Source organism: Salmo salar, chromosome 06 (genome assembly GCF_965601325.2).
Source record: "Salmo salar chromosome 06, fSalSal1, whole genome shotgun sequence".
NCBI classification, from domain to species: Eukaryota; Metazoa; Chordata; class Actinopteri; order Salmoniformes; family Salmonidae; genus Salmo; species Salmo salar.
Window position 1 is genome coordinate 1110657 of NC_138296.1, and position 14344 is coordinate 1125000.

The 14344-nt window shown below is 46.9% G+C and overlaps 1 protein-coding gene across 3 annotated transcripts in view; it reads right to left on the minus strand.

The window, feature by feature from the left end:
- The window catches only part of LOC106590737 (uncharacterized), a 62892-nt gene that overhangs the window by 35705 nt on the left and 12843 nt on the right, over positions 1-14344 (minus strand). For 2 of the 3 annotated variants that reach the window (XM_082976217.1, XM_082976219.1), the window contains exons 4-7: positions 12472-12516; positions 3985-4073; positions 1530-1626; positions 1097-1239 (exon numbers count right to left, since the gene is read on the minus strand). In XM_082976217.1, the coding sequence (XP_082832343.1) occupies positions 1097-1239; positions 1530-1626; positions 3985-4073; positions 12472-12516 (374 nt within the window). The remainder of the gene's footprint in view (positions 1-1096; positions 1240-1529; positions 1627-3984; positions 4074-12471; positions 12517-14344) is intronic. The other variant, XM_082976218.1, reaches the window with a different exon arrangement.

Genomic DNA, 14344 nt, shown 5'->3' on the forward strand with positions numbered 1-14344 from the left:
TCACGCGTCTATAGTAGGGACGGCGTAGCGGCCGGTGTTGGTCAGCAGTAACTCACGCGTCTATAGTAGGGACGGCGTAGCGGCCGGTGTTGGTCAGCAGTAACTCACGCGTCTATAGTAGGGACGGCGTAGCGGCCGGTGTTGGTCAACAGTAACTCACGCGTCTATAGTAGGGACGGCGTAGCGGCCGGTGTTGGTCAACAGTAACTCACGCGTCTATAGTAGGGACGGCGTAGCGGCCGGTGTTGGTCAACAGTAACTCACGCGTCTATAGTAGGGACGGCGTAGCGGCCGGTGTTGGTCAACAGTAACTCACGCGTCTATAGTAGGGACGGCGTAGCGGCCGGTGTTGGTCAGCAGTAACTCACGCGTCTATAGTAGGGACGGCGTAGCGGCCGGTGTTGGTCAGCAGTAACTCACGCGTCTATAGTAGGGACGGCGTAGCGGCCGGTGTTGGTCAACAGTAACTCACGCGTCTATAGTAGGGACGGCGTAGCGGCCGGTGTTGGTCAGCAGTAACTCACGCGTCTATAGTAGGGACGGCGTAGCGGCCGGTGTTGGTCAACAGTAACTCACGCGTCTATAGTAGGGACGGCGTAGCGGCCGGTGTTGGTCAGCAGTAACTCACGCGTCTATAGTAGGGACGGCGTAGCGGCCGGTGTTGGTCAGCAGTAACTCACGCGTCTATAGTAGGGACGGCGTAGCGGCCGGTGTTGGTCAACAGTAACTCACGCGTCTATAGTAGGGACGGCGTAGCGGCCGGTGTTGGTCAGCAGTAACTCACGCGTCTATAGTAGGGACGGCGTAGCGGCCGGTGTTGGTCAGCAGTAACTCACGCGTCTATAGTAGGGACGGCGTAGCGGCCGGTGTTGGTCAGCAGTAACTCACGCGTCTATAGTAGGGACGGCGTAGCGGCCGGTGTTGGTCAGCAGTAACTCACGCGTCTATAGTAGGGACGGCGTAGCGGCCGGTGTTGGTCAACAGTAACTCACGCGTCTATAGTAGGGACGGCGTAGCGGCCGGTGTTGGTCAACAGTAACTCACGCGTCTATAGTAGGGACGGCGTAGCGGCCGGTGTTGGTCAGCAGTAACTCACGCGTCTATAGTAGGGACGGCGTAGCGGCCGGTGTTGGTCAGCATGGCCCCCTTTATAGACGGGTCGTCCACCTCCTTCATGAAGGACCGGGGGATCCCGGTGCTCTTCTTGATCCTCTGGGGCGGCTCAAACCCTTTCTCCTTCTGACACACACACACACACTTACTGGGTTGTTCTGGACAACGATAACACACACACACACACTTACTGGCTTGTTCTGGACAACGATAACACACACACACACACACATTTACTGGGTTGCTCTGGACAACGATAACACACACACACTGGGTTGCTATGGACAACGATGACACACACACACACTGGGTTGCTCTTGACAACGAACACACACACACACACACACACACACACACACACACACTGGGTTGCCCTGGACAACGATAACACACAAACCAAGGTAGTGCTGTGTTACCCCGTTGGTAGGACAGTTCCTGATGTGGTGTCCGTTCTTCCCACAGCGATAACAGGTGTAGTTGGCTGGAGGGGGACCCGTCAACTTCTTCACATAACTAATAGCACGAATACAACATTAATACAACATTAACACAACACAGTTACATCCTGGTTCAGTTACAGGATAGAGCTGCTGCAGTTACATCCTGGTTCAGTTACAGGATAGAGCTGCTGCAGTTACATCCTGGTTCAGTTACAGGATAGAGCTGCTGCAGTTACATCCTGGTTCAGTTACAGGATAGAGCTGCTGCAGTTACATCCTGGTTCAGTTACAGGATAGAGCTGCTGCAGTTACATCCTGGTTCAGTTACAGGATAGAGCTGCTGCAGTTACATCCTGGTTCAGTTACAGGATAGAGCTGCTGCAGTTACATCCTGGTTCAGTTACAGGATAGAGCTGCTGCAGTTACATCCTGGTTCAGTTACAGGATAGAGCTGCTGCAGTTACATCCTGGTTCAGTTACAGGATAGAGCTGCTGCAGTTACATCCTGGTTCAGTTACAGGATAGAGCTGCTGCAGTTACATCCTGGTTCAGTTACAGGATAGAGCTGCTGCAGTTACATCCTGGTTCAGTTACAGGATAGAGCTGCTGCAGTTACATCCTGGTTCAGTTACAGGATAGAGCTGCTGCAGTTACATCCTGGTTCAGTTACAGGATAGAGCTGCTGCAGTTACATCCTGGTTCAGTTACAGGATAGAGCTGCTGCAGTTACATCCTGGTTCAGTTACAGGATAGAGCTGCTGCAGTTACATCCTGGTTCAGTTACAGGATAGAGCTGCTGCTACATCCTGGTTCAGTTACAGGATAGAGCTGCAGTTACATCCTGGTTCAGTTACAGGATAGAGCTGCTGCAGTTACATCCTGGTTCAGTTACAGGATAGAGCTGCTGCAGTTACATCCTGGTTCAGTTACAGGATAGAGCTGCTGCAGTTACATCCTGGTTCAGTTACAGGATAGAGCTGCTGCAGTTACATCCTGGTTCAGTTACAGGATAGAGCTGCTGCAGTTACATCCTGGTTCAGTTACAGGATAGAGCTGCTGCAGTTACATCCTGGTTCAGTTACAGGATAGAGCTGCTGCAGTTACATCCTGGTTCAGTTACAGGATAGAGCTGCTGCAGTTACATCCTGGTTCAGTTACAGGATAGAGCTGCTGCAGTTACATCCTGGTTCAGTTACAGGATAGAGCTGCTGCAGTTACATCCTGGTTCAGTTACAGGATAGAGCTGCTGCTACATCCTGGTTCAGTTACAGGATAGAGCTGCTGCTACATCCTGGTTCAGTTACAGGATAGAGCTGCTGTTACATCCTGGTTCAGTTACAGGATAGAGCTGCTGCTACATCCTGGTTCAGTTACAGGATAGAGCTGCTGCAGTTACAGGATAGAGCTGCTGCAGTTACATCCTGGTTCAGTTACAGGATAGAGCTGCTGCAGTTACATCCTGGTTCAGTTACAGGATAGAGCTGCTGCAGTTACATCCTGGTTCAGTTACAGGATAGAGCTGCTGCAGTTACATCCTGGTTCAGTTACAGGATAGAGCTGCTGCTACATCCTGGTTCAGTTACAGGATAGAGCTGCTGCAGTTACATCCTGGTTCAGTTACAGGATAGAGCTGCTGCAGTTACATCCTGGTTCAGTTACAGGATAGAGCTGCTGTTACATCCTGGTTCAGTTACAGGATAGAGCTGCTGCTACATCCTGGTTCAGTTACAGGATAGAGCTGCTGTTACATCCTGGTTCAGTTACAGGATAGAGCTGCTGCTACATCCTGGTTCAGTTACAGGATAGAGCTGCTGCTACATCCTGGTTCAGTTACAGGATAGAGCTGCTGCAGTTACATCCTGGTTCAGTTACAGGATAGAGCTGCTGCTACATCCTGGTTCAGTTACAGGATAGAGCTGCAGTTACATCCTGGTTCAGTTACAGGATAGAGCTGCTGCAGTTACATCCTGGTTCAGTTACAGGATAGAGCTGCTGCAGTTACATCCTGGTTCAGTTACAGGATAGAGCTGCTGCTACATCCTGGTACTCACTGTATGGGGTCGTACTCAGACTGTGTGGTAATACTCACTGTATGGGGTCGTACTCGGACTGGGTGGTAATACTCACTGTATGGGGTCGTACTCGGACTGCGTGGTAATACTCACTGTATGGGGTCGTACTCGGACTGGGTGGTAATACTCACTGTATGGGGTCGTACTCGGACTGGGTGGTAATTCTCACTGTATGGGGTCGTACTCGGACTGGGTGGTAATACTCACTGTATGGGGTCGTACTCGGACTGGGTGGTAATACTCACTGTATGGGGTCGTACTCGGACTGGGTGGTAATACTCACTGTATGGGGTCGTACTCGGACTGGGTGGTAATACTCACTGTATGGGGTCGTACTCGGACTGGGTGGTAATACTCACTGTATGGGGTCGTACTCGTGGTTGGACTGTGACATCATGGCTCTGATCTTGTCGTCCTCCGAGGCGTTGGCCTCCGCCAGGTTCCCCGTCTGTTTCCAGGAAATGATGTCAGCAGGATATACGACACAGTTAGATAGACACCAGGGGTGGAAGAGGACAGACAGACAGACAGACAGACAGACAGGCAGGCAGGCAGGCAGGCAGGCAGGCAGAGATGACCGCCTCGCTTCGCGTTCCTATGCAGTATTTTGTTTCCCATGTGTAAATACTGTATTCTATACCATCTACTGCATCTTGTCTATGCCGTTCGGCCATCACTCATCCATATATTTATATGTACATATTCTTATTCATTCCTTTACCCTTGTGTGTATAAGGTAGTTGTTGTGAAATTGTTAGGTTATATTACATGTTAGATATTACTGCACGGTCGGAACTAGAAGCACAAGCATTTCACTACACTCACATTAACACCTGCTGACCATGTGACCAATAAAAATTAGATTTGACGCCCTGGGTCCGTGTTCAGCAGGGAACAACGTCAGATAGAAATGTATAAAACAGACATGTTTCTCTGACACGTAGAACAAGAAGTCTTCAACAGCAGCTCTATCCATGGTATTTCTATCTGGGGCCGTGTTCAGCAGGGAACAACGTCGTGGAACAAAGTCACTCTCAATAGCAGCTCTGTCCATTGTATTTCCAACTGCAACACTGACTACGCTGCATCCTGCTAAACACAGCCTGTATCCTGTAAAGAGGTAGCTGCTGCTGCAGCATCCTGCTAAACACAGCCTGTATCCTGTAAAGAGGTAGCTGCTGCAGCAGCAGCATCCTGCTAAACACAGCCTGTATCCTGTAAAGAGGTAGCTGCTGCTGCAGCATCCTGCTAAACACAGCCTCTATCCTATAAAGAGGTAGCTGCTGCTGCTGCATCCTGCTAAACACAGCCTGTATCCTGTAAAGAGGTAGCTGCTGCTGCAGCATCCTGCTAAACACAGCCTGTATCCTGTAAAGAGGTAGCTGCTGCTGCAGCATCCTGCTAAACACAGCCTGTATCCTGTAAAGAGGTAGCTGCTGCAGCAGCAGCATCCTGCTAAACACAGCCTGTATCCTGTAAAGAGGTAGCTGCTGCTGCAGCATCCTGCTAAACACAGCCTGTATCCTGTAAAGAGGTAGCTGCTGCTGCAGCATCCTGCTAAACACAGCCTGTATCCTGTAAAGAGGTAGCTGCTGCTGCAGCATCCTGCTAAACACAGCCTGTATCCTGTAAAGAGGTAGCTGCTGCTGCAGCATCCTGCTAAACACAGCCTGTATCCTGTAAAGAGGTAGCTGCTGCTGCAGCATCCTGCTAAACACAGCCTGTATCCTGTAAAGAGGTAGCTGCTGCTGCAGCATCCTGCTAAACACAGCCTGTATCCTGTAAAGAGGTAGCTGCTGCAGCATCCTGCTAAACACAGCCTGTATCCTGTAAAGAGGTAGCTGCTGCAGCATCCTGCTAAACACAGCCTGTATCCTGTAAAGAGGTAGCTGCTGCAGCAGCAGCAGCATCCTGCTAAACACAGCCTGTATCCTGTAAAGAGGTAGCTGTTGCTGCTGCAGCATCCTGCTAAACACAGCCTGTATCCTGTAAAGAGGTTGCTGCTGCAGCATCCTGCTAAACACAGCCTGTATCCTGTAAAGAGGTAGCTGCTGCAGCAGCAGCAGCATCCTGCTAAACACAGCCTGTATCCTGTAAAGAGGTAGCTGCTGCTGCAACCTGCGTCTGGGACTCCAGACAGGATCAACCAGACAGGATCAACCAGACAGGACTCCTGGGTGGTGCTGGTCAATGGGAGGTCTGACAGGAACATCCAGACAGGATCAACCAGCCAAATGCATGAGAACAAGTCTGAGTGTCTAGTGGTTGGTGCCAGCCTCACTACGTTAGGTGGAATAGAAGATGTTTAAGGTTGGTAAGTAGCTTTCGGCTGTATTGCTCATCTAAAGCTCTTGGAAATGATCTTTCCCATAAAGGACACAGAAAAACAAACAAGGCTTCTAGATATTGGCGAATGCCTCGAGCAAAAACCACAAGGAATCAGTCTCCAGGAAATGGGAGAGGATAGGAGTACGGGGAAGGGAGAAAGTGGGCTAAGGCACTGCATCTCAGTGCTAGAGGCGTCACTACAGACAACCTGGTTCGAATCCAGGCTGTCACACACACACAACAGGCCGTGATTGGGAGTCCCATAGGGCGGCGCACAATTGGCCCAGCGTCGTCCGGGATTGGCAGGTGTAGGCCGTCGTTGTAAATTAGAATTTGATCTTAATTGGACTTCAGTATATAGACAGGGGAGGGGAGAAAGACAACTAGTATATAGACAGGGGAGAGGAGAAAGACAACTAGTATATAGACAGGGGAGAGGAGAAAGACAACTAGTATATAGACAGGGGAGAGGAGAAAGACAACTAGTATATAGACAGGGGAGAGGAGAAAGACAACTAGTATATAGACAGGGGAGAGGAGAAAGACAACTAGTATATAGAGAGGGGAGAGGAGAAAGACAACTAGTATATAGACAGGGGAGGGGAGAAAGACAACTAGTATATAGACAGGGGAGGGGAGAAAGACAACTAGTATATAGACAGGGGAGGGGAGAAAGACAACTAGTATATAGACAGGGGAGGGGAGGGAGAAAGACAACTAGTATATAGACAGGGGAGGGGAGAGGAGAAAGACAACTAGTATATAGACAGGGGAGGGGAGAAAGACAACTAGTATATAGACAGGGGAGAGGAGAAAGACAACTAGTATATAGACAGGGGAGGGGAGAAAGACAACTAGTATATAGACAGGGGAGAGGAGAAAGACAACTAGTATATAGACAGGGGAGAGGAGAAAGACAACTAGTATATAGACAGGGGAGGGGAGAGGAGAAAGACAACTAGTATATAGACAGGGGAGGGGAGAAAGACAACTAGTATATAGACAGGGGAGAGGAGAAAGACAACTAGTATATAGACAGGGGAGGGGAGAAAGACAACTAGTATATAGACAGGGGAGGGGAGAAAGACAACTAGTATATAGACAGGGGAGGGGAGAAAGACAACTAGTATATAGACAGGGGAGGGAGAGGAGAAAGACAACTAGTATATAGACAGGGGAGGGGAGAAAGACAACTAGTATATAGACAGGGGAGGGGAGAAAGACAACTAGTATATAGACAGGGGAGGGGAGAAAGACAACTAGTATATAGACAGGGGAGAGGAGAAAGACAACTAGTATATAGACAGGGGAGGGGAGAAAGACAACTAGTATATAGACAGGGGAGGGAGGGGAGAAAGACAACTAGTATATAGACAGGGGAGAGGAGAAAGACAACTAGTATATAGACAGGGGAGGGGAGAAAGACAACTAGTATATAGACAGGGGAGGGGAGAAAGACAACTAGTATATAGACAGGGGAGGGGAGAAAGACAACTAGTATATAGACAGGGGAGAGGAGAAAGACAACTAGTATATAGACAGGGGAGAGGAGAAAGACAACTAGTATATAGACAGGGGAGGGGAGAGGAGAAAGACAACTAGTATATAGACAGGGGAGGGGAGAGGAGAAAGACAACTAGTATATAGACAGGGGAGGGGAGAAAGACAACTAGTATATAGACAGGGGAGGGGAGAAAGACAACTAGTATATAGACAGGGGAGGGGAGAAAGACAACTAGTATATAGACAGGGGAGGGGAGAAAGACAACTAGTATATAGACAGGGGAGGGGAGAAAGACAACTAGTATATAGACAGGGGAGAGGAGAAAGACAACTAGTATATAGACAGGGGAGAGGAGAAAGACAACTAGTATATAGACAGGGGAGAGGAGAAAGACAACTAGTATATAGACAGGGGAGGGGAGAAAGACAACTAGTATATAGACAGGGGAGGGGAGAAAGACAACTAGTATATAGACAGGGGAGGGGAGAAAGACAACTAGTATATAGACAGGGGAGGGGAGAAAGACAACTAGTATATAGACAGGGGAGGGGAGAAAGACAACTAGTATATAGACAGGGGAGAGGAGAAAGACAACTAGTATATAGACAGGGGAGAGGAGAAAGACAACTAGTATATAGACAGGGGAGAGGAGAAAGACAACTAGTATATAGACAGGGGAGGGGAGAGGAGAAAGACAACTAGTATATAGACAGGGGAGGGGAGAAAGACAACTAGTATATAGACAGGGGAGAGGAGAAAGACAACTAGTATATAGACAGGGGAGAGGAGAAAGACAACTAGTATATAGACAGGGGAGGGGAGAGGAGAAAGACAACTAGTATATAGACAGGGGAGGGGAGGGGTGAAAGACAACTAGTATATAGACAGGGGAGAGGAGAAAGACAACTAGTATATAGACAGGGGAGAGGAGAAAGACAACTAGTATATAGACAGGGGAGAGGAGAAAGACAACTAGTATATAGACAGGGGAGGGGAGAAAGACAACTAGTATATAGACAGGGGAGAGGAGAAAGACAACTAGTATATAGACAGGGGAGGGGAGAAAGACAACTAGTATATAGACAGGGGAGGGGAGAAAGACAACTAGTATATAGACAGGGGAGGGGAGAAAGACAACTAGTATATAGACAGGGGAGGGGAGAAAGACAACTAGTATATAGACAGGGGAGAGGAGAGGAGAAAGACAACTAGTATATAGACAGGGGAGGGGAGAAAGACAACTAGTATATAGACAGGGGAGAGGAGAAAGACAACTAGTATATAGACAGGGGAGAGGAGAAAGACAACTAGTATATAGACAGTGGAGGGGAGAAAGACAACTAGTATATAGACAGGGGAGGGGAGAAAGACAACGAGTATATAGACAGGGGAGGGGAGAAAGACAACTAGTATATAGACAGGGGAGGGGAGAAAGACAACTAGTATATAGACAGGGGAGGGGAGAAAGACAACTAGTATATAGACAGGGGAGGGGAGAAAGACAACTAGTATATAGACAGGGGAGGGGAGAGGAGAAAGACAACTAGTATATAGACAGGGGAGGGGAGAGGAGAAAGACAACTAGTATATAGACAGGGGAGGGGAGAGGAGAAAGACAACTAGTCAGTCTGTGTCTAACCTAGTCAGTCAGCGTCTAACCTAGTCAGTCTGCGTCTAACCTAGTCAGTCTGCGTCTAACGTAGTCAGTCTGCGTCTAACGTAGTCAGTCTGCGTCTAACCCGGTCAGTCTGCGTCTAACCCGGTCAGTCTGCGTCTAACCCGGTCAGTCTGCGTCTAACCCGGTCAGTCTGCGTCTAACCCGGTCAGTCTGCAGTCTAACCCGGTCAGTCTGCAGTCTAACCCGGTCAGTCTGCAGTCTAACCCGGTCAGTCTGCATCTAACCCGGTCAGTCTGCATCTAACCCGGTCAGTCTGCATCTAACCCGGTCAGTCTGCATCTAACCCGGTCAGTCTGCATCTAACCCGGTCAGTCTGCATCTAACCCGGTCAGTCTGCATCTAACCCGGTCAGTCTGCATCTAACCCGGTCAGTCTGCATCTAACCCGGTCAGTCTGCATCTAACCCGGTCAGTCTGCATCTAACCCGGTCAGTCTGCATCTAACCTGGTCAGTCTGCATCTAACCTGGTCAGTCTGCTCAGATAGTCTCAGGTCTGTCTGAATACACATTTTGCTTTTGCAACTTATTTATCACAACAAAATACTTTACTAAAAAAGGACAGGAAGTGTAAATACACTGGGGGGGGGGAATAAAAACAGATATTTTCCTTCAAGAATACATGAGTAGTACACACAAATACATGAGTAGTACACACAAATGGTCAGGGGTCTACGAGACGTTTGCCAAGTTTTATTGATAAAAAAAATTAATTAAAAAAAAATGTAAAAAAACATTCATACTCCACATTCCAGCTACCCAATCATCAAAACAGAATAATTTTAATAGCTCACTGTCATACAGCCTTTAACACCGTTAAAATGTAGTAATGTTGTGTTCTGATTTAACGAGAGAGAGAGAGAGAGAGAGAGAGAGAGAGAGAGAGAGAGAGAGAGAGAGAGAGAGAGAGAGAGAGAGAGAGAGAGAGAAGCAGGTCAGTGGTTCATACTACACTGTAGATCTCCGTCTTACTTCAGCAACAATATAATTTGAGGATAAAACAATAAATATATTGGAGGATAAATTACATCTGCTAAATGATAATATATATATATATTAAGTAAATCTCTTCAAAAACACAGTGTGGTGACAAAGCATGGTGCAGTAGAGAGGATTTGGCAAGTTTAAAATGTTAAAAGTTGTTTACATGGCTTCAATAAGTTTGAAATCAAGATTGATAACAGGTATTGTTTTTAAATTAGTGTCCTAAGGGGGTGAAAGGTCATGGATGAGCAAAAAAAATTAAAAATAAAACGTCGAGTCTTCATTTAGAGAGAAAAATGTTTAAAAAATGAAGAGAAAACTTCGTTCTTCAGGAATGTAATTGTGCTCCGGATACGTGTGTATGCGTGCGTGTACAAGTGTTCGGGAACGAGTGTGTGTGTGTGTGTGTGTAACGTGCGAGTGTTTGTGTACGAGGCGAGTGTAAGCAGCAGCAAGTGTACGTCCCCCCCTTTCAGACTAAAAGACAGAACAGAGACGTCTCTTTACACGACCAGGGACAACAAAACATCACATTAATATCACAACAATCCAGATCATTATAAAACCAGCAATGAATGTTTTAAAATAAAGTTAACATCGTCTTTTATAAATATTACTGTGTATATGTAATGTATATATTACATTATAAATATTACTGTATATATAATACATTATAAATATTACTGTATATAATGTATATAATACATTAAAAATATTACTGTATATAATGTATATATTACATTATAAATATTACTGTATATATAATACATTATAAATATTACTGTATATATTACATTATAAATATTACTGTATATATATAATGTATATAATACATTATAAATATTACTGTATATATATATAATGTATATAATACATTATAAATATTACTGTATATATATAATGTATATAATACATTATAAATATTACTGTATATATAATACATTATAAATATTACTGTGTATATATATATATTACATTATAAATATTACTGTATATATATAATACATTATAAATATTACTGTATATATAATACATTATAAATATTACTGTATATATAATACATTATAAATATTACTGTATATATTACATTATATATATTACTGTATATATATATATATATGTATATATATTACATTATAAATATTACTGTATATTTGTAATGTGTATATATATATTACATTATAAATATTACTGTATATATATATATTATAAATATTACTGTATATATAATACATTATAAATATTACTGTATATATAATACATTATAAATATTACTGTATATATAATACATTATAAATATTACTGTATATATGTATATATTACATTATATATATTACTGTATATTTGTATATATATATATAATGTATATATATTACTGTATATTTGTATATATATATATATATATAATGTATATATATATTACATTATAAATATTACTGTATATTTGTAATGTGTATATATATATAACATTATAAATATTACTGTGTGAATGACTAATATCCTGTTACAAATTAAAAAACGTAATTTAACCCCATTTAAACAGAGAAGGATGACATCTGTACATCTCCAGTATTGTTATTAAGGACGGTCCCGTTAAACCCTTCCTTAGATACTGTAAATATATATGACATAGCTAATAAACACCACACAGGCAATAAACACCACAGGAATATTTTAACTTTAAAAATAAACACACTGGACATAAAACCAACCCAGTCGGTCAATGTAACTCTTTAAAAAACAGATTCACACTTAGTTTCAATCCAACTCAACTATTTTAAGGGAAGAGGAGAGGAGGGAAGAGGAGAGGAGGGAAGAGGAGAGGAGGGAAGAGGAGAGGAGGGAAGAGGAGAGGAGGGAAGAGGAGAGGAGGGAAGGGAAGAGGAGAGAAGGGAAGAGGAGAGAAGGGAAGAGGAGAGGAGAGAAGGGAAGAGGAGAGGAGAGAAGGGAAGAGGAGAGGAGAGGAGAGGAGGGAAGAGGAGAGGAGGGAAGAGGAGAGGAGGGAAGAGGAGAGGAGGGAAGAGGAGAGGAGGGAAGAGGAGAGGAGAGGAGAGAAGGGAAGAGGAGAGGAGGGAAGGGAAGAGGAGAGAAGGGAAGAGGAGAGAAGGGAAGAGGAGAGAAGGGAAGAGGAGAGGAGGGAAGAGGAGAGGAGGGAAGAGGAGAGGAGGGAAGAGGAGAGAAGGGAAGAGGAGAGAAGGGAAGAGGAGAGAAGGGAAGGGAAGAGGAGGGAAGGGAAGAGGAGGGAAGGGAAGAGGAGGGAAGAGGAGGGAAGAGGAGGGAAGAGGAAAGAAGAGGAGGGAAGAGGACAGAAGAGGAGGGAAGGGAAGAGGAGGGAAGAGGGGAGATATAGTATACCTTTGAGAGTTGGGCCAGTGATATAGTTGCAGCATGATCATCAATCTGTTTGAATTAGAGACAAAAATCAGATTACTGCTCCATCACACACACACACACACACACACACACACACACACACACACACACACACACACACACACACACACCACACACACACACACACACACACACACACACACACACACACACACACACACACACACACACACACACACACACACACGAGCTAGATATCTACTGTCAAAACAGTGTTGATGGCATTAAATAAATAAATCAGTTATAAAAACGCTGGAACAGACTGCCAGCTCAAACGGGCGTCCAACCCGCCTCCTACCGCCCAAACCTAGTGGTTAGAGTGGAGGGGCGGCAGGTAGCCTAGTGGTTAGAGTGGAGGGACGGCAGGTAGCCTAGTGGTTAGAGTGGAGGGACGGCAGGTAGCCTAGTGGTTAGAGTGGAGGGACGGCAGGTAGCCTAGTGGTTAGAGTGGAGGGGAGGCAGGTAGCCTAGTGGTTAGAGTGGAGGGACGGCAGGTAGCCTAGTGGTTAGAGTGGAGGAGCGGCAGGTAGCCTAGTGGTTAGAGTGGAGGGACGGCAGGTAGCCTAGTGGTTAGAGTGGAGGGACGGCAGGTAGTCTAGTGGTTAGAGTGGAGGGACGGCAGGTAGCCTAGTGGTTAGAGTGGAGGGGAGGCAGGTAGCCTAGTGGTTAGAGTGGAGGGGCTGCAGGTAGCCTAGTGGTTAGAGTGGAGGGGCTGCAGGTAGCCTAGTGGTTAGAGTGGAGGGACGGCAGGTAGCCTAGTGGTTAGAGTGGAGGGACGGCAGGTAGCCTAGTGGTTAGAGTGGAGGGACGGCAGGTAGCCTAGTGGTTAGAGTGGAGGGACGGCAGGTAGCCTAGTGGTTAGAGTGGAGGGGCTGCAGGTAGCCTAGTGGTTAGAGTGGAGGGACGGCAGGTAGCCTAGTGGTTAGAGTGGAGGGGGGGCAGGTAGCCTAGTGGTTAGAGTGGAGGGGCGGCAGGTAGCCTAGTGGTTAGAGTGGAGGGACGGCAGGTAGCCTAGTGGTTAGAGTGGAGGGACGGCAGGTAGCCTAGTGGTTAGAGTGGAGGGACGGCAGGTAGCCTAGTGGTTAGAGTGGAGGGACGGCAGGTAGCCTAGTGGTTAGAGTGGAGGGACGGCAGGTAGCCTAGTGGTTAGAGTGGAGGGGCGGCAGGTAGCCTAGTGGTTAGAGTGGAGGGACGGCAGGTAGCCTAGTGGTTAGAGTGGAGGGGGGGCAGGTAGCCTAGTGGTTAGAGTGGAGGGGGGGCAGGTAGCCTAGTGGTTAGAGTGGAGGGGGGGCAGGTAGTCTAGTGGTTAGAGTGGAGGGGCGGCAGGTAGCCTAGTGGTTAGAGTGGAGGGGCGGCAGGTAGCCTAGTGGTTAGAGTGGAGGGGCGGCAGGTAGCCTAGTGGTTAGAGTGGAGGGGCGGCAGGTAGCCTAGTGGTTAGAGTGGAGGGGCGGCAGGTAGCCTAGTGGTTAGAGTGGAGGGGCGGCAGGTAGCCTAGTGGTTAGAGTGGAGGGGCGGCAGGTAGCCTAGTGGTTAGAGTGGAGGGGCGGCAGGTAGCCTAGTGGTTAGAGTGGAGGGACGGCAGGTAGCCTAGTGGTTAGAGTGGAGGGGGGGGGGCAGGTAGCCTAGTGGTTAGAGTGGAGGGGGGGGGGGGCAGGTAGCCTAATGGTTAGAGTGGAGGGGGGGGGGCAGGTAGCCTAATGGTTAGAGTGGAGGGGCGGCAGGTAGCCTAGTGGTTAGAGTGGAGGGGCGGCAGGTAGCCTAGTGGTTAGAGTGGAGGGGCGGCAGGTAGCCTAGTGGTTAGAGTGGAGGGGCGGCAGGTAGCCTAGTGGTTAGA